A 21,398-nucleotide genomic window follows, 5' to 3' on the forward strand; every position below is an offset into this window, starting at 1 on the left:
GACTTTTAGAAGACTATACTATAGAGAGATCACTAAGGAAGTTGAATCCGAAATAACCTTCATAACATATGAGCAGTGTTGAATTGAAACCAACCGTATAATGCAAATAAATAGCAATACATTTGTTAACCTATTTCAGGTTGGAAAATTCAGCTATTATAATAAAATCTACAAAACAGACTAAAATTCAGCTATTATAATAAAATCTACAAAACAGACTAAAATTCAGCTATTATAAGAAAATCAACAAAACAGACTAAAATTCAGCTATTATAAATAAATCAACAAAACAGACTAAAATTCAGCTATTATAAGAAAATCAACAAAACAGACTAAAATTCAGCTATTATAAGAAAATCAACAAAACAAGACTAAAATTCAGCTATTATAAGAAAATCAACAAAACAGACTAAAATTCAGGGGTCTGTTGTTCGACTTGTCGTTAGCACTAACACTGTGTTAAATTTGCCTAATCATGTGATTAAATTTAATCAAGTGATTAGTTTGTTGTTCAACTTGTGATTAACTTTAATCACTTGATTAAATTGTAATTAAACTAAAACACCTATAATTGCTGCGTTAAATATTAATCATCTCATTAAATTCAAAATGGTGGATGTTGTCCAATGGAATTTAGGACCTTTGCCTAGAAAAGAAAGAGTTTTTAGGGGCCAAGACCCTCTACAAATGAATTTTTCTGATGAGCAGTTACGCCAAAGATTTAGGTTTGGAAGAGAAAGCATAGAGTTCATTTCAGACTTGCTTAGAGATGACCTACAAAGTGCAACTGCAAGGTGCACAGCACTGAGTGTTGAGGAGCAGGTTATGATGTCTCTTCGTTTTTTTGCCAGTGGTTCACATCTTCACGTTATAGGTGACACTATGGGCCATGACAAAGCTACCGTGTCCCGGGTGTTAACTAAATTTACGGATGCATTAATTGCAAAGAGGGACCAGTTCATCAAATGGCCATGTACGCCGGATAAGTTGAGTGAAGCTAAAAATGGTTTCTTTGAAAAAGCAGGCTTCCCCAATGTTATTGGCTGTGTAGATGGAACACATGTACGAATTCAAGCCCCCGCAGATGATGAACCAAGCTTTGTTAATCGCAAAGGCTTTCACAGTGTGAATGTGCAAGGGATTTGTGACCATAATTGTAAGTATTTAAAGGAATTGAACTGCGTTCCGTCTATCTTCCTCAGTGAACTTTGTCTTGTTTGAACACATCCGGTACTTCACTTTTCTATTTATAGGAGTCATTTATGTAGTCAAGGTCGTTTAAAGCCCCCCTCGTCGTTTCTTGTTAATCAGTTAAAAGCGAGGTAACTCTAACTTGCTTTATGGCTAACAGCGATCGGAGCAGATTCGTTTTTTTCTTAGGGACTGGTCATTTTCTTTCAATTTGGGTTCGGGGATTGGATGGGAGGAAACAGTGGAATTATTCTGGGTTTTTTTCATGACCAATGAGGGCAAATAAATCCTAGACCCCCTTTTAAAGACACTAAAATAAGTATAAGATTTTACTTGGTAACAAGTACCTGCCAATTACTCTACCAGTTAAACATATACCAAAATAACGTAACATAGTAAACTATGTTCAATGATTTCTTTAACCAACTACAGAGAAATGATAATCAAGCCAGTTTCTCTAATTCTTCTAGTTACCAATGACCCATTTGGGGTGGGGGGGTGGGGGGGGGGGGGGTGCACACCCCTTTCATGGAAAAAAAAATTGGTTGATTATATAGGGAATCATTTAATAAAGCATGACTTGAGCGGGCCCACCCCTTACGTCAGTCAGCGCCGCCTCCCTTAATGACTATAGTCTAAGTGTTCATTTTCATGTGTAAACGTGTGGCCAAGTTTTGCAATGTTGCATGTCCACCGATATCCAGACATGGTGCGAGAAAATATTTTTGGAATATCTTCTTCTTCTTCTTTAGGTTTCTATTGATCCTTCAATTATTGAAGATTATTCGCCGGGCGTCGACTATAACATTTATAATTTACACTAATTTAGCAACAAAAAATCAAAAATAACAAAATAAAAAAAATCAACATATGTACATTTGAAATATATGATGCTACTGGACACAGAACAGTCAGAAATTGTCGTTTCTGTATGCATAATTGAGCGGCTGATGAATTTGATATCAAAGAATACAAAACTAGCATTTTTTTGTAAAGATGAAATTAGATAGCTGACATGGTTTAAATTAAAGTAAGACCACCAATTTTCCCGGTATCAAATCATCTACAAAACAACATCAATGAATTGCCATACAATTATTCACAGTAACAATGATATGACCTTTTACATTGAAGGGTTAAACTTGCATCAAGTCGTGTTCAGACCCTTTAATACAAAATAAAGGAATATGGAGTAAAAGTGCACAGGGCCTTATTTCACACAAAGTCACTACATAGAAAAACACCAATAATCAATGGTTAAATTTTTAATTCCTGTTCTTCGTCTTGATAGTTGCTGGAGGCCTTCAACATTAACAGAATCACTTAAATACCGTAAAGCAATGTTAAGATGGTCCTTAGTGTCGACTTAGAAGTACTTGTACTTACATTATAAAACTGCACTGTCACTATATTTACATCTAGTCATAAAAACATCACCAAAGTCTACGAACATGACATGACAAGAACAGACAGACATATCCAGTTTTACTGATTATGAGATTTATATGTACGATGTTTGCTTTATCCTACATACCGGACTACTTTTAATGTTGTCTCCGTAAAATCTAAAAGTCTAAAATTACAATGAATCTATGTTTTTGTTTTGAGACACGAATATTCTTAAAAAATAGGTAAAAGTTAATTGCATGTCAGTGCAAGAAAGAGTCAGAGAAACGCTCATACTGCATGATTTTGCGTATTTTTCACAGAGTTTCCGGGGGTCTTGAGTGGCTCCCTGACCCCTCGCCAAAATATATTTGCCTCACTATTAAAAGAACCTAGTTACGGCTCTGACTAAGTCCATATATTAGAATACTCGCAGTTACTGAAAGCTATAAAAAAAAAAAAAGAAGATGTGGTATGACTGCAAATGAGACAATCATTATCCACGAGAGACCGAAATGACACAAAAATTAAAAACTATATAGGTCACCGTAGCAGTACAACTGGACGTAGCCAGTTACGTATACATCCCAACAACAGAAAGACACCAAGTACAATTATGAGATTACTCGCAGTTACCGACATCTTGATCAAAGCCACTATCAATTAATTATAAAAAAAATTGCATCTAAGAATAAATTTCCAAGTCCCCCTTTCTTCTGTTTCAATGATTCATACAAAAAAAGAAGATGTGGTATGATGGCCATTTTCAAATGAGACAACTCTCCACAAGTAACCAAACTTTGAAGACTTGTCCAGATCTGGCCGCTATATTTTTTAAAAATAATTTTTGATATCAATTGATGAATATGAAATTTCGGAGATGTGGTACAGTTGCCATTGAGGCAAGAACATATATATCAATGAATCGACAGGACAAATTGTGAAAGAAAAATCAAATCAAATCATAAGAATATAATAAGTACTTATTTGGATCAAAAACCATCAAGAATGGTCTATGAATTGTTGTTTAGATATATAATAAGTACATTTATATCATTCATATTTCAAATTTTAGGTCTCTTTACAAATGTAAGTGCAAACTGGCCAGGGTCATGTCATGACGCCCATGTATTTAAAACATCTGCAGTTGGAATTCATCTGCAGAATCAGTATACCAGTATAGAGCAAGGTGCTGTATTAGGAGACAGTGGTTACCCATGTCGTCCATTTCTGCTAACACCATTTAGGCAACCAATAGAACAGAAAGAACAAAACTTTAATAAAGCTCATATATCAACAAGATGCACAATTGAGAGAACATTTGGAATTTGGAAACAAAGATTTCGACTTCTAAAAACTGGTGTAAGCATAACGAACAAATACTGTTCATATAAGTTATTATTTCAATTAAGTATAGAGGACATGAATACATGTTTTGCAAATTAATAACATGGATGGAGATTCAACCAGCAAAGTTTAGAAAGCTTCTTTTATTAAATTTACTCTTTATAAGCAACTCCAAAGATTTTCACGTCATTATTTATATGACTGTTTGTTTGCTTAAAGTACATAACCAAACATTTCCTAGATATTTAGGTATTCTAATTCTGTGTTGTGTGTCTCCCTTGTTGTCCTCATACCTTCTTATTTCTATACAACATGCATATTCATCTCAATTATTTACGAAAGTATATCAGGAATAATTCTTGTTTTATTATTGCAAAGTATATAAGAATGTTTTTTTGTTTGTTTCAGGGTTAATTCTACAGTCCCATAAACTCTTGTCATCCAGTTTTTTTTTATGTTAAGCAAACGTTCTGTTCTTTCCTCCGTTGATAGATGTACCATCATGGAGTGGATTATAGTGTTAAGAAGTACATTTACCAAGTTGTATTTTCACATATTGAATGGAAGGATTGTGAGGTTTTGGCTACCAAATTCAAGAACTTTAAATCACTACAAAAAAAATGCTCAAAACGCATGTACAATTTTTGCATTTTGGGGTTATTCTTAGAGGTTCTCATTTGAGTCATTCCTATCTCTGTGCTAACAGTTTGAAATAAGAAAACATGACATTTAGACATTAGACCGTTCGTTTTCCCGTTTGAATGATTTTACACTAGTAATTTTGGGGCCCTTTATAGCTTGTTGTTCGGTGTGAACCAAGGCTCCGTGTTGAAGGCCGTACTTTAACCTATAATGGTTTACTTTTTAAATTGTTATTTGGATGGAGAGTTGTCTCATTGGCACTCACACCACATCTTCCTATATCTATATATGAGCAAAGGATTGGGTTTAAAATTATACGGATTAGAAACACTTTCAAGGAGTCAAATGCATGTAAATACTGGGCAGATGACCTATACGTTTCACATATCATTAAGTATATAAGAACCATGAGCTTCTTGATGAATGTTCCACATTCTATGGAATTCATGAGACTACAATTTTTAAGAAAGGTTTCAAACCATTCAATTTCCATGTCTCTATTCTAAAACTTAACATGTTTTAATTACAGATTAGAATGAGACCAGACCGAGCATGTAAATTTATTGTAGCGTGTGCGATTCTACACAATATAGCCATGATGCTGAAAGAACCGATTATAGCTAATGATGATATTCCAGAGGAACAACCAATGATACAACCATACATTGGACAACAAGATGGTCGAGGAATAAGGAACCACTATGCAACAAATTTTTTCTCATAATAAAAAAATTAGTTGAGAATAACTTTCATACAAATTTTGTTTTAAACTTTCCTTATCATGATACTAGTAATCACCCTTCAGTTGTACATACATATACTGTAAATTCTGAAATTATTGAATGTATTTATTAAGGGGGACAGTCATTGTCCTTTCTGGAAATCTTTTAAGTGATAAACATGTTTTTAAAGTACACAGAACAGTAACAATTAAAAAATAACAACATTAAAACAAAAAGCGTTTTTTTAAGAATCTTCAAAACAAGATGACATGGCGGCAAGGTATGCAACCTGAGAACCAGTAAGTGTTGGTGGAATGTTATCATCTTCATTCAATTTTCTGAGCAGTTGTATTTGAAGAGCAACCTTTTGTGACTGTTTTTTCTCCTTTTCTGTCTGCTCTTTTACTAGCCGGCGCTGTTCTGAGTAAAGTTCCATCTGCTCTTTACACACTTTGACTTGCATTTGGAAAACATCTTCTTGTGTTACACGTCTTCTTTTCTTGATATTATTAACACTGTGAACAGATATATTTTCTGCTGTCGACTCACTCCTTGCAGTTACAGGTCTACTGGCCGGTAGCTCAACATTAGTATTTAAAGGCAGGATGTTCGTTACCAATATCCGTGGAGATAAAGGTACTCTTGTAGGTGTTACAGCATTCACATCTGGTTGTTCAACAATAGCATTTTCAATCTCAGCATCGTCGTCAGATTCCTCATTTGCTGAAAATATAAATGAGTTGTACATTTTGACCCCAGAATGTTATATAAAAAAGTTAGCATTTATAAAAAAAACATTCATTTTCATGAAAGATTGATTTTTCCTAAGTTTTCAATAGATATAAGAGGGTTTGGATGGGGTTAAATGATTAAAGAATAATGCCCTTAAAAAATGAAGATTAGAGAATAACGGACCAAAAAAATGTAGATTAGAGAAAAAAGGGGTTAATTTTTTGAAGATTAAAGAAAAAAGGGGTTATTTTTTTTAAAGATTAGAGAAAAAAGGGTTGAAAATTAAATGTTTACAGAATAACAGAGCCCCCCATCCAGACCCTCATATAATCATTTTTTTTCTCACTGAAATAAGAAACAAACTGAGAATTGTTATTTGGATGGAGAGTTGTCTCATTGGCACCAAGGATTTGTATATACAAATCCTTGTTGGCACTCACACCACATCTTCCTATATCTATGAAATTGGTTTTTTTTTCTAACTTTTTTCAATGTCATTGTTTTTTCAATCTCAGTTTGTTTTTCGAATGTCATCTTCCAAAGGAAATGATGTTTACTCCTATTAACAGACTTAAACTGTTTTGGCATTAGGTACGATTTGACTGAGGTACGAGTTGTCGTAAACCCACTATAACCGACTGGTTGCCTCACGTTCGCAGAATTTAGTTACCAGGCAAAGACACATGGTTGAGGTTTTTGTTAAATAATTAGATGAAGATAGAAAAGTTCACGCTGAATGAATAAATGAATAAATGGTAAATTTTCATGAGCAGAATCTTATGTCAATGTGGTATACTTCCCTCCGTAGTTAATTTGAAAAACTATTTTGAATGCTATCCTGCAGGTATATTTGTGTTCCTATTTTATTTATTATATTCTAAGCAACCTCTGATATCTTTTTAAGTTTACATTTCCTCGTAAAAATGTATGATACCGACTTTCTCCGACTATCGTCTGCTCTCCCTTTCTGGGAATTTCCCTTTGATACGTTGCTAAAAATAGCATCTAATAATAGATATGTACTACAGCGCTAATGACTTGTGTGCTGGAAAGAATGCACACAAAAATAAAACAGCTCAGTAAAAATTTTAACCTTTACTATCCACATTTTGATAATCTATATAGGCTATATATTAACGAATCAATGAAACAAAAATCGGAATGATTGATGGAAGTTGACCTAAATATGTCTCTGCCACGGCAATGACGTATATCAGTTCAGATACGTTTTTCAAATTAACTACGGAGGGAAGTATACCACATTGACATAAGATTCTGCTCATGAAAATTTACCATTTATTCATTTATTCATTCAGCGTGAACTTTTCTATCTTCATCTAATTATTTAACAAAAACCTCAACCATGTGTCTTTGCCTGGTAACTAAATTCTGCGAACGTGAGGCAACCAGTCGGTTATAGTGGGTTTACGACAACTCGTACCTCAGTCAAATCGTACCTAATGCCAAAACAGTTTAAGTCTGTTAATAGGAGTAAACATCATTTCCTTTGGAAGATGACATTCGAAAAACAAACTGAGATTGAAAAAACAATGACATTGAAAAAAGTTAGAAAAAAAAACCAATTTCATAGATATAGGAAGATGTGGTGTGAGTGCCAACAAGGATTTGTATATACAAATCCTTGGTGCCAATGAGACAACTCTCCATCCAAATAACAATTCTCAGTTTGTTTCTTATTTCAGTGAGAAAAAAAATGATTATATGAGGGTCTGGATGGGGGGCTCTGTTATTCTGTAAACATTTAATTTTCAACCCTTTTTTCTCTAATCTTTAAAAAAAATAACCCCTTTTTTCTTTAATCTTCAAAAAATTAACCCCTTTTTTCTCTAATCTACATTTTTTTGGTCCGTTATTCTCTAATCTTCATTTTTTAAGGGCATTATTCTTTAATCATTTAACCCCATCCAAACCCTCTTATATCTATTGAAAACTTAGGAAAAATCAATCTTTCATGAAAATGAATGTTTTTTTTATAAATGCTAACTTTTTTATATAACATTCTGGGGTCAAAATGTACAACTCATTTATATTTTCAGCAAATGAGGAATCTGACGACGATGCTGAGATTGAAAATGCTATTGTTGAACAACCAGATGTGAATGCTGTAACACCTACAAGAGTACCTTTATCTCCACGGATATTGGTAACGAACATCCTGCCTTTAAATACTAATGTTGAGCTACCGGCCAGTAGACCTGTAACTGCAAGGAGTGAGTCGACAGCAGAAAATATATCTGTTCACAGTGTTAATAATATCAAGAAAAGAAGACGTGTAACACAAGAAGATGTTTTCCAAATGCAGGTCAAAGTGTGTAAAGAGCAGATGGAACTTTACTCAGAACAGCGCCGGCTAGTAAAAGAGCAGACAGAAAAGGAGAAAAAACAGTCACAAAAGGTTGCTCTTCAAATACAACTGCTCAGAAAATTGAATGAAGATGATAACATTCCACCAACACTTACTGGTTCTCAGGTTGCATACCTTGCCGCCATGTCATCTTGTTTTGAAGATTCTTAAAAAAACGCTTTTTGTTTTAATGTTGTTATTTTTTAATTGTTACTGTTCTGTGTACTTTAAAAACATGTTTATCACTTAAAAGATTTCCAGAAAGGACAATGACTGTCCCCCTTAATAAATACATTCAATAATTTCAGAATTTACAGTATATGTATGTACAACTGAAGGGTGATTACTAGTATCATGATAAGGAAAGTTTAAAACAAAATTTGTATGAAAGTTATTCTCAACTAATTTTTTTATTATGAGAAAAAATTTGTTGCATAGTGGTTCCTTATTCCTCGACCATCTTGTTGTCCAATGTATGGTTGTATCATTGGTTGTTCCTCTGGAATATCATCATTAGCTATAATCGGTTCTTTCAGCATCATGGCTATATTGTGTAGAATCGCACACGCTACAATAAATTTACATGCTCGGTCTGGTCTCATTCTAATCTGTAATTAAAACATGTTAAGTTTTAGAATAGAGACATGGAAATTGAATGGTTTGAAACCTTTCTTAAAAATTGTAGTCTCATGAATTCCATAGAATGTGGAACATTCATCAAGAAGCTCATGGTTCTTATATACTTAATGATATGTGAAACGTATAGGTCATCTGCCCAGTATTTACATGCCTTTGACTCCTTGAAAGTGTTTCTAATCCGTATAATTTTAAACCCAATCCTTTGCTCATATATAGATATAGGAAGATGTGGTGTGAGTGCCAATGAGACAACTCTCCATCCAAATAACAATTTAAAAAGTAAACCATTATAGGTTAAAGTACGGCCTTCAACACGGAGCCTTGGTTCACACCGAACAACAAGCTATAAAGGGCCCCAAAATTACTAGTGTAAAATCATTCAAACGGGAAAACGAACGGTCTAATGTCTAAATGTCATGTTTTCTTATTTCAAACTGTTAGCACAGAGATAGGAATGACTCAAATGAGAACCTCTAAGAATAACCCCAAAATGCAAAAATTGTACATGCGTTTTGAGCATTTTTTTTGTAGTGATTTAAAGTTCTTGAATTTGGTAGCCAAAACCTCACAATCCTTCCATTCAATATGTGAAAATACAACTTGGTAAATGTACTTCTTAACACTATAATCCACTCCATGATGGTACATCTATCAACGGAGGAAAGAACAGAACGTTTGCTTAACATAAAAAAAAACTGGATGACAAGAGTTTATGGGACTGTAGAATTAACCCTGAAACAAACAAAAAAACATTCTTATATACTTTGCAATAATAAAACAAGAATTATTCCTGATATACTTTCGTAAATAATTGAGATGAATATGCATGTTGTATAGAAATAAGAAGGTATGAGGACAACAAGGGAGACACACAACACAGAATTAGAATACCTAAATATCTAGGAAATGTTTGGTTATGTACTTTAAGCAAACAAACAGTCATATAAATAATGACGTGAAAATCTTTGGAGTTGCTTATAAAGAGTAAATTTAATAAAAGAAGCTTTCTAAACTTTGCTGGTTGAATCTCCATCCATGTTATTAATTTGCAAAACATGTATTCATGTCCTCTATACTTAATTGAAATAATAACTTATATGAACAGTATTTGTTCGTTATGCTTACACCAGTTTTTAGAAGTCGAAATCTTTGTTTCCAAATTCCAAATGTTCTCTCAATTGTGCATCTTGTTGATATATGAGCTTTATTAAAGTTTTGTTCTTTCTGTTCTATTGGTTGCCTAAATGGTGTTAGCAGAAATGGACGACATGGGTAACCACTGTCTCCTAATACAGCACCTTGCTCTATACTGGTATACTGATTCTGCAGATGTTTTAAATACATGGGCGTCATGACATGACCCTGGCCAGTTTGCACTTACATTTGTAAAGAGACCTAAAATTTGAAATATGAATGATATAAATGTACTTATTATATATCTAAACAACAATTCATAGACCATTCTTGATGGTTTTTGATCCAAATAAGTACTTATTATATTCTTATGATTTGATTTGATTTTTCTTTCACAATTTGTCCTGTCGATTCATTGATATATATGTTCTTGCCTCAATGGCAACTGTACCACATCTCCGAAATTTCATATTCATCAATTGATATCAAAAATTATTTTTAAAAAATATAGCGGCCAGATCTGGACAAGTCTTCAAAGTTTGGTTACTTGTGGAGAGTTGTCTCATTTGAAAATGGCCATCATACCACATCTTCTTTTTTTGTATGAATCATTGAAACAGAAGAAAGGGGGACTTGGAAATTTATTCTTAGATGCAATTTTTTTTATAATTAATTGATAGTGGCTTTGATCAAGATGTCGGTAACTGCGAGTAATCTCATAATTGTACTTGGTGTCTTTCTGTTGTTGGGATGTATACGTAACTGGCTACGTCCAGTTGTACTGCTACGGTGACCTATATAGTTTTTAATTTTTGTGTCATTTCGGTCTCTCGTGGATAATGATTGTCTCATTTGCAGTCATACCACATCTTCTTTTTTTTTTTTTATAGCTTTCAGTAACTGCGAGTATTCTAATATATGGACTTAGTCAGAGCCGTAACTAGGTTCTTTTAATAGTGAGGCAAATATATTTTGGCGAGGGGTCAGGGAGCCACTCAAGACCCCCGGAAACTCTGTGAAAAATACGCAAAATCATGCAGTATGAGCGTTTCTCTGACTCTTTCTTGCACTGACATGCAATTAACTTTTACCTATTTTTTAAGAATATTCGTGTCTCAAAACAAAAACATAGATTCATTGTAATTTTAGACTTTTAGATTTTACGGAGACAACATTAAAAGTAGTCCGGTATGTAGGATAAAGCAAACATCGTACATATAAATCTCATAATCAGTAAAACTGGATATGTCTGTCTGTTCTTGTCATGTCATGTTCGTAGACTTTGGTGATGTTTTTATGACTAGATGTAAATATAGTGACAGTGCAGTTTTATAATGTAAGTACAAGTACTTCTAAGTCGACACTAAGGACCATCTTAACATTGCTTTACGGTATTTAAGTGATTCTGTTAATGTTGAAGGCCTCCAGCAACTATCAAGACGAAGAACAGGAATTAAAAATTTAACCATTGATTATTGGTGTTTTTCTATGTAGTGACTTTGTGTGAAATAAGGCCCTGTGCACTTTTACTCCATATTCCTTTATTTTGTATTAAAGGGTCTGAACACGACTTGATGCAAGTTTAACCCTTCAATGTAAAAGGTCATATCATTGTTACTGTGAATAATTGTATGGCAATTCATTGATGTTGTTTTGTAGATGATTTGATACCGGGAAAATTGGTGGTCTTACTTTAATTTAAACCATGTCAGCTATCTAATTTCATCTTTACAAAAAAATGCTAGTTTTGTATTCTTTGATATCAAATTCATCAGGCTCAATTATGCATACAGAAACGACAATTTCTGACTGTTCTGTGTCCAGTAGCATCATATATTTCAAATGTACATATGTTGATTTTTTTTATTTTGTTATTTTTGATTTTTTGTTGCTAAATTAGTGTAAATTATAAATGTTATAGTCGACGCCCGGTGAATAATCTTCAATAATTGAAGGATCAATAGAAACCTAAAGAAGAAGAAGAAGATATTCCAAAAATATTTTCTCGCACCATGTCTGGATATCGGTGGACATGCAACATTGCAAAACTTGGCCACACGTTTACACATGAAAATGAACACTTAGACTATAGTCATTAAGGGAGGCGGCGCTGACTGACGTAAGGGGTGGGCCCGCTCAAGTCATGCTTTATTAAATGATTCCCTATATAATCAACCAATTTTTTTTCCCATGAAAGGGGTGTGCACCCCCCCCCCCCCCCCCACCCCCCCACCCCAAATGGGTCATTGGTAACTAGAAGAATTAGAGAAACTGGCTTGATTATCATTTCTCTGTAGTTGGTTAAAGAAATCATTGAACATAGTTTACTATGTTACGTTATTTTGGTATATGTTTAACTGGTAGAGTAATTGGCAGGTACTTGTTACCAAGTAAAATCTTATACTTATTTTAGTGTCTTTAAAAGGGGGTCTAGGATTTATTTGCCCTCATTGGTCATGAAAAAAACCCAGAATAATTCCACTGTTTCCTCCCATCCAATCCCCGAACCCAAATTGAAAGAAAATGACCAGTCCCTAAGAAAAAAACGAATCTGCTCCGATCGCTGTTAGCCATAAAGCAAGTTAGAGTTACCTCGCTTTTAACTGATTAACAAGAAACGACGAGGGGGGCTTTAAACGACCTTGACTACATAAATGACTCCTATAAATAGAAAAGTGAAGTACCGGATGTGTTCAAACAAGACAAAGTTCACTGAGGAAGATAGACGGAACGCAGTTCAATTCCTTTAAATACTTACAATTATGGTCACAAATCCCTTGCACATTCACACTGTGAAAGCCTTTGCGATTAACAAAGCTTGGTTCATCATCTGCGGGGGCTTGAATTCGTACATGTGTTCCATCTACACAGCCAATAACATTGGGGAAGCCTGCTTTTTCAAAGAAACCATTTTTAGCTTCACTCAACTTATCCGGCGTACATGGCCATTTGATGAACTGGTCCCTCTTTGCAATTAATGCATCCGTAAATTTAGTTAACACCCGGGACACGGTAGCTTTGTCATGGCCCATAGTGTCACCTATAACGTGAAGATGTGAACCACTGGCAAAAAAACGAAGAGACATCATAACCTGCTCCTCAACACTCAGTGCTGTGCACCTTGCAGTTGCACTTTGTAGGTCATCTCTAAGCAAGTCTGAAATGAACTCTATGCTTTCTCTTCCAAACCTAAATCTTTGGCGTAACTGCTCATCAGAAAAATTCATTTGTAGAGGGTCTTGGCCCCTAAAAACTCTTTCTTTTCTAGGCAAAGGTCCTAAATTCCATTGGACAACATCCACCATTTTGAATTTAATGAGATGATTAATATTTAACGCAGCAATTATAGGTGTTTTAGTTTAATTACAATTTAATCAAGTGATTAAAGTTAATCACAAGTTGAACAACAAACTAATCACTTGATTAAATTTAATCACATGATTAGGCAAATTTAACACAGTGTTAGTGCTAACGACAAGTCGAACAACAGACCCCTGCTATTAAGAGAAAATCTACAAAACAGACTAAAATTCAGCTATTATAAGAATTCAACAAAACAGACTAAAATTCAGCTATTATAATAAAATCTACAAAACAGACTGAAATTCAGCTATTATAAGAAAATCAACAAAACAGACTAAAATTCAGCTATTATAATAAAATCAACAAAACAGACTAAAATTCAGCTATTATAATAAAATCTACAAAACAGACTGAAATTCAGCTATTATAAGAAAATCAACAAAACAGACTAAAATTCAGCTATTATAAGAAAATCAACAAAACAGACTAAAATTCAGCTATTATAATAAAATCTACAAAACAGACTGAAATTCAGCTATTATAATAAAATCTACAAAACAGACTAAAATTCAGCTATTATAATAAAATCAACAAAACAGACTAAAATTCAGCTATTATAAGAAAATCAACAAAACAGACTAAAATTCAGCTATTATAAGAAAATCTACAAAACAGACTAAAATTCAGCTATTATAAGAATTCAACAAAACAGACTAAAATTCAGCTATTATAAGAATTCAACAAAACAGACTAAAATTCAGCTATTATAATAAAATCTACAAAACAGACTGAAATTCAGCTATTATAATAAAATCAACAAAACAGACTAAAATTCAGCTATTATAAGAATTCAACAAAACAGACTAAAATTCAGCTATTATAATAAAATCTACAAAACAGACTGAAATTCAGCTATTATAAGAAAATCTACAAAACAGACTAAAATTCAGCTATTATAATAAAATCAACAAAACAGACTAAAATTCAGCTATTATAAGAAAATCAACAAAACAGACTAAAATTCAGCTATTATAAGAAAATCAACAAAACAGACTAAAATTCAGCTATTATAAGAAAATCTACAAAACAGACTAAAATTCATCATTTATCTTGTATTTGAATGTTCTGAAATATACATGTTCATGTATACACCTTATTGCTATTTGGAAATCTGTCGAGGTTGACCTGATAATCTGTCCCGCTTGAACTATTGACTTGAAACTTATTAAAGTTAAATGATCTGTGAAAAGGTATTTTGTTTCAAAATTTTTTGAAAGGAGGCACATTGTTTTTTCAGGAGTTCAAAGTGAGTGAAGGAGAAGAAGAAGATGATGAGAATGAAGGAACAGATATCAAAGATCTGGAATTCAGGTTGTCACATGACCTCAATAAATTACAGGTAGAGTGAGAATACAAAACAATAGTTTGGAATTCAGGTTGTCACATGACCTCAATAAATTACAGGTAGAGTGAGAATACAAAACAATAGTTTGGAATTCAGGTTGTCACATGACTTCAATAAATTACAGGTAGAGTGATATTGTTGGACAACATGGACATTAGACAAAAGATTGAAGATAAATTATTGTGATTCCAAGATATAGAGCATAACAAAAAATGTATTAAAAATTTAAAGTTTTTATTTGTGCAAAAGCTATCCTTCAGCAATTTTTGCATCTATTTATTTTTTATCTAATTCTGCACTTATTTGTATATATCTGTTGTAATTGTTCTGAGCTATTCAATGGACTTCAGTTTTATGAATTCCCTTACCATTCTATGGTTTAGTACTTGTGACAGCATGTAAAGGAGTAAAGAATGTTGGATGACATCACTCCAAAGTATTGAAATATTTTATACCAGTTTATCTGTTGATTATATTTTTATGAAATTTATCTTTACAGACAATCTCAAACCAAAGTAGAAGTTTCACCTTGAAGGATATAAATTTGTTGAAGATTATATTGTGTAGTGGACTGTATCCACAAGTAGCTATAAATGATGATACTAACTCTTATAAATCTGACTCAGAACAATCATTCCATACAAAGGTATATCTAACATCCAGTAATATAATATTGTCCTTATAAATGTACACTGAAAGTCACATTACTATGTAAAAAAAAATTTTTTTTCAAATTCAGACATAAAATAATCACAAACAAACATAGTAAATTTGAAAATAGAAAAAAAGATTAACTCTTAACACAAACTAAAATGCCGGTATAATCCATAATACTGAAAGGAGACAAGAGAAGAAATGTAATGTCAAATAACTGTAGAATGAATTATTAAAGAAGATGATCAACTTGATACCGATACAAGAATTTAAAAATTTTTTTTTTTTACTTTAGCAGTTTTGTTGTTTTACATTACATGTACAATGAATAAGAATAAATATATAAATGAAAATTTCATGACTTTTTATGGATACTTTCATATAAAATTGAAGGATACTTTGACTTAAAAAAAAAGAGAGAGTTGATATTAATAATGCAAAATTAGCAAATGAGTAAAGCTGACATATTCAAACAGGGGTGTGGAAATGCTATGCCCGACTCGCTCGACTCGTACATTTGAACAACCGGACAAGTAATTATTTTTGTCTCTGTTGCCCGTGGACAAGTAAAAAAAATATACAAGACAAAGTCCAAATCCAACAAAAATATAGAATTAATTCCAAAATATATAAAGATGATTAATTTATGTAAAGAAACCAATAGTCAGCGAGTAAAATCATCAATTTCCATGACGATAAATATTACATAATACCGAAATAGATCGATAACGAAATTGATAAAAAATAGGTATATATATATGCGAACCTGAGTCGCGTAACATTACATTGCAGTAATTGTGATTTGATTTTGTCCATTGACCCAGGATTGTCGATTAGGTTTTATCCATTATTCACCGGAAGTATCATTTCTTTAGTTTTTGTATCGACAGTCAGACTGATAAATATTAAATATTAAAGACACCGGTCAAGCAAGACAAAAAGAGTTATGAGTCGAGTAGAAAACCTAAAACGCAGATGGAGAAGAACACGTATTTTAAAAAAGATTGGGAAGCGAGACATCGTGTATATTAGATTGCCCTGGCTATCTTGGATGGAAATTCGTTAAATAAATAATTTGTTGTCTTATCTGATAGAAGACAGGTCAGCATCATTTGTTGTCAAAGTGGTAAATAGAAGAGATGATTGAATTGCCCCTCAAGACAATTACTAAAGAAACAAAACGTGTGTCAGTTCAGAGAAACACCAAAACTTCACCATGTTCACTAACTGTCCTCTCAAATTAGTATATATACCTACTCAGGCTACAATTTTTATACAAAAACTGCTGTAAAATTGTCCTCTGCATGTTATCTCATTGGTTGGTTTGCTGTTAGGTTTCTGTCCCATTGATATTAACCCATTTCCTACTTTCCTAAAGGTTTACACAATATAAATAAATGGATTTCATTTGTTTGTGATGCAAAAAAGTGCTAAGAATCATATATTCATGATATTAGCTAGCAATGAATTTGATACTTCAATATTTATTGGGACCATCAGGACAAGTGACTTTTTTTCCGGACAAGTGAAATTTACAGTTTTACTTGCCCAGGGACAAGTGCTCAGAACAAATATTTCCACACCCCTGTCAAATAGTGCATATTTTAAATAAAACTTCTTTCTATGTTTCACCTTTAAATTTAAGCTATGTTTTGATGATTTTCATTATTAGATGCAGTCATTATAGCTGAATTGTCTGTACATTTAACATACTGTAGTTAAAATTTATCATTCACAGTTTTGCTTCTGAATTATTTTGAACCTACCATATTTTACAGAACAAACCATTTTTGCTTCTTCATCCAACTTCTGTGTTTGCCAGTCAGCCAGAATTACTACAGCCACCTGAGCCAGAGAAACAGAATGTTGGACCCAGTGATTTAAGAGGGAAACTAAGTAACAAACACCAATTGCTAACTTATGTGTAGGTATCATTACAACTAAAACTCCCATTTTTTAAACTGTGAAGGCAATTTTAACTTATTTAATTCTTCAAAGTATTCAATATACTGTTAATTCATTGGTACTCTCCATATAATAGGTTCATGGATTTTGTTTGAAGAGGCAAATCTCTAAGTGCACAATTTCAAATTAACTTGGAATGTTGATGATGATGTGAAATTTTAAATAAAATTTTTGACCATGGTTTTCTGGTTTCATTTAACAAATTAACATAGAAATATGATAGAGTAAGGGGGTCATATTGTCCTATAGATATCTATTATTGTTTCAAATTTTATCTAGATTTTTTTTCTTTTTTTTCTTGTACTTATCTGACACATTGTCTATACTCTATCCAACAAGATAACATAGTAAAATTGTTAAATTTTACAGAAAATTACTGGAAACTGACAAACCATACTTAGTGAACACCATGAGAGTTCCTGCTCTACAGACTGTTACCCTATTTTCTAACTTCCTGGATACCAGTTCTGATTGTACCAGACTGATATGTGATGGATGGTTAGAAATAAAGTTCCCTGATGCTGAGATTGCCCAGGATATCCTGTCTAGTGTTATAATGCTCAGAGCTACATGGCAAAACTTGCTTCAGCTAAGATTGCAGGGTGAGTATTTAATGTTTTAATGCTTAGAGCTACATGGCAAAACTTGCTTCAGTTAAGATTGCAGGGTGAGTATTTAATGTTTTAATGCTTAGAGCTACATGACAAAACTTGCTTCAGTTAAGATTGCAGGGTGAGTATTTAATGTTTTAATGCTTAGAGCTACATGACAAAACTTGCTTCAGTTAAGATTGCAGGGTGAGTATTGTATGTTATAATGCTCAGAGCTACATGGCAAAACTTGGATAGCATGATGATATATTATCATATATGTTTCCAATACACTCTCTCTGTGTAAAAAGATACTTTTTCTCTTTGTTGATCTAAAATCAATGTATATTTTGTTGATTGTGTGTACATAAGATAGGCATTTTTGCAGCAGATTTAAAAATATAGAAATAAATATGATGTTTATGAATAATAAATTAACATACATTTTCCTGGCTTTTGTTAGAATGATTGGTGAGAACCATATTTATTTACTATTTGTTAGTTTTGAAATTTTCCTGACAGATTTAGCAGCAACTATTGACTACATTGTGAGATTTGTCATTTAGCATATAAGTAATGTGGTAGTGTACTGTAGTGCCTCTTTATTGGTTTTGCTCAATATGATTATCTTTCTTTTAAATTTGAACTTTATGTAGTATTAGAATATTTTGTGAAAATATCAATTATGCATCTAGTTAACTACAATGAAAATTGATAATATTTTGTTGTAGATACATTTAAAAGTTTTAACAAAGAAAAAAAGATAAACCCTAGAGCTAGAAAACTTGAGAAAATATTAGCAGAGAAATTGAGTGAGTTCCTGAGTAGTGATGTGTTGTATGCTGTCAGACGAGTTATGACTGCTGAAATGAAATATGTTTACAAGGGACCTGGAAGAGGTTGGTTTTACAATGTTATTACAAGAAGGCATATAATAAACAGCTAAGATTTTTATGATGAATTTATCCTGACTAATATTAGATAACTATAATAAATAACAGGCTTAGGAAAAGCTGTCCTTGATAAAGGATCCATTTTTTTCCTTTAAGTTTTTGTGAGACTTGACTCCAATGCAATATGATGGCCATTTTAATCTTTTGATTGATCAAACATATATGTCAAATGTACATCTAATCATTAGCAGTGGTGGCCAGACACTTGAATGGCAGGAATACCCGTGTTTTGACTTTTGTTCAAATGACAGGTGGGCCTTATTTCAATATTCCATAAAGATATCTTGCTTTTGTTTCAGTTGATGAAAATTCAGATCTACCAAGTGGTTTATTTTTGTCTAACATGAAGAATGATATCCATCCAGTGAAAGGTGGAATTCAAATTAATGATTACTTATGTCATAACTGGTGAGTTGTGTAGTATGGTTTATTGCCAGAAGTATACTTACACACTAATAACTTGTCAGATACATAACAAATATAAATGTAACATTTTTGTGAAAGAAAAGACATGTTTAAATAAGACTAACAATTAATGGATGATTTATATATAAAACATTATGGTAACAAAGTTAGGTCAATGACTGTCATCCTTTAAATTCTGACCAGGTCAGTAATTCGATGTGTGGCAAAAACTACTGATTTTCATTTCAATTTTTAAATTAAAAACTATTATTCAAAATGGTGATTTCTATTTTGGTGATATTAGTGATATTTATATAAGATTTTTTTTCATTTTTTTATCATGTTTATAGCTTGATAGATGAAGATTCAGCTGCTATTTGGGGAGAATACACATCTAGTATGCAGAAACATTGGACCTGTCCTAGATGTAAAGCCTCTCTTATTGTCACAGTCTTAGAAAGGTTACGACATGAATCAGAATGCCAAAGTGCAAACATAAATGGTACGAATAAAAGCTTAGACTATAACATTGTACTGTAGATATTAACTGGGAAAGAGGGTATCTGAATTAACTTCCCAACATCATCGTCTTCAACTCTCCTAATCTCAGCAGAGTCTCACGATATTTTTCTGATATTTCCAGAATCTGTGGCTCAGGCTCCTGTGCAGGAGTTATACTCTCCCACTATTTAGAATATGGTTTACCCAATTGTAAGTTAGTCATAAGTTTTCATTCACCTGCTTCTTTTTGAACTAGATGGGAAACCAAAAAGTAAGTAGCCTCTGAAAAAGCACAAACAATGGTGTAACTGTAAATCTCCCCCAAAGCATTTTCCTTGAGAGCAAATCTCCCCCTTGTAAGGTTTGGAAAGTTGACACCTATGCTACATTTATTTCTGTAACAACCCTAAGTTTAATAAATATATCCAAATTTTAAGAAGCTATTTCATACAGTTCTTCTTAGAGAGTTCTTAGATTTACAGTAACATGAGGGGTTAGTTTAAATAATAGGGGTGATGTATTCTACTGAAAAATATTGAAATCAATCAAAGTGCTAAATTCACATTTAACTAGATATAATGAACGTCTAACAAATATCTTGTGGTTTGAAATGGCATTATCTTTTATCTAAGAAATCCCCAAAGGACTTTTAAGTTCAATTTTTTTTTATTTGTACTTATAATAAAATCATCAGTATTGAAGGTAAGAAAATCTGAAAACACTTTAGTTTTGTATTCAATTTTATTTTACTTCAGCAACAAAAGAAGAAGTGAAGAAGGAAATAGAAGAAGAGAAGAATATACAACTGAATCCATTAAGAAAATCTTATCACTGTGATAAATGTGACAAGGATTATCACTTTACAAATACTGAAATATTGAAACATAAAAAAAGTTGCAGTAGAATTTAAACATTGTAGAACTGCATTGAAATTAGCTTCAAAAATACTTTTTGTCATGAAATTAAGTTTTATAATATGTGTCTAAATAAAAACCCAACACAAAATTTTGATTATTAATTAATATGCAGAAGAACAATTTAGCAGTGCTGATGTGAAAGATTTTGTACTTTTGAAATGCCAATGGACCAAACTTATCTTAAAATTGATTAACTAGAGAAATTGTTTTACTATAAAGATGGCAAAGATCTTATTAGTTTCTATTTTATCTTATTTAGTCATATATCTCTAACTGTCTTCACTGTTGTAATTGAAATAAATACAATGGGCTATTTCTTGTTTTTAGAGGAGATGATAAGTTCTTCCAACTCTCACAACGTCATTACTGTATTTCTTTTTGAAGTATACAGTTAGTTGTTTTAATGTAAATATTTTATTTTGTTACATGTCAATCATTACATTATAATTTTCACCTCATTTTTAACAGTGGGGGATTAATGAGTTAAGAAGGACCCACTGACTCAAAATAAAGGGGGAGGGGGCTCTACTCATGCTTAATCTACCCC

At 32.5% G+C, this 21,398-nt stretch overlaps 2 protein-coding genes across 8 annotated transcripts in view; both read left to right on the plus strand.

Annotated features, from left to right (window-relative positions):
* Positions 1 to 20,939, plus strand: part of LOC139518860 (probable ATP-dependent RNA helicase DHX34) — a 64,732-nt gene extending 43,793 nt beyond the window's left edge. For all 7 annotated transcript variants that reach the window (XM_071310501.1, XM_071310506.1, XM_071310503.1 and 4 more), the window contains exons 21-28: positions 14,759 to 14,860; positions 15,366 to 15,512; positions 17,299 to 17,444; positions 17,855 to 18,087; positions 18,807 to 18,974; positions 19,328 to 19,436; positions 19,784 to 19,935; positions 20,690 to 20,939. In XM_071310501.1, coding sequence (XP_071166602.1) covers positions 14,759 to 14,860; positions 15,366 to 15,512; positions 17,299 to 17,444; positions 17,855 to 18,087; positions 18,807 to 18,974; positions 19,328 to 19,436; positions 19,784 to 19,935; positions 20,690 to 20,844 — 1,212 coding nt within the window. In that variant the 3' untranslated portion in view covers positions 20,845 to 20,939. The remainder of the gene's footprint in view (positions 1 to 14,758; positions 14,861 to 15,365; positions 15,513 to 17,298; positions 17,445 to 17,854; positions 18,088 to 18,806; positions 18,975 to 19,327; positions 19,437 to 19,783; positions 19,936 to 20,689) is intronic.
* Positions 429 to 5,763, plus strand: LOC139518858 (putative nuclease HARBI1). Its single transcript, XM_071310497.1, has 3 exons — positions 429 to 1,156; positions 3,653 to 3,939; positions 5,096 to 5,763. Exons 1-3 carry the CDS (start codon positions 610 to 612, stop codon positions 5,288 to 5,290), a joined length of 1,029 nt encoding a protein of 342 aa, XP_071166598.1. The 5' UTR covers positions 429 to 609; the 3' UTR covers positions 5,291 to 5,763.
* Positions 20,940 to 21,398: the final 459 nt, after the last annotated feature.

Source organism: Mytilus edulis, chromosome 4 (assembly GCF_963676685.1).
Source record: "Mytilus edulis chromosome 4, xbMytEdul2.2, whole genome shotgun sequence".
Lineage (NCBI taxonomy): Eukaryota > Metazoa > Mollusca > Bivalvia > Mytilida > Mytilidae > Mytilus > Mytilus edulis.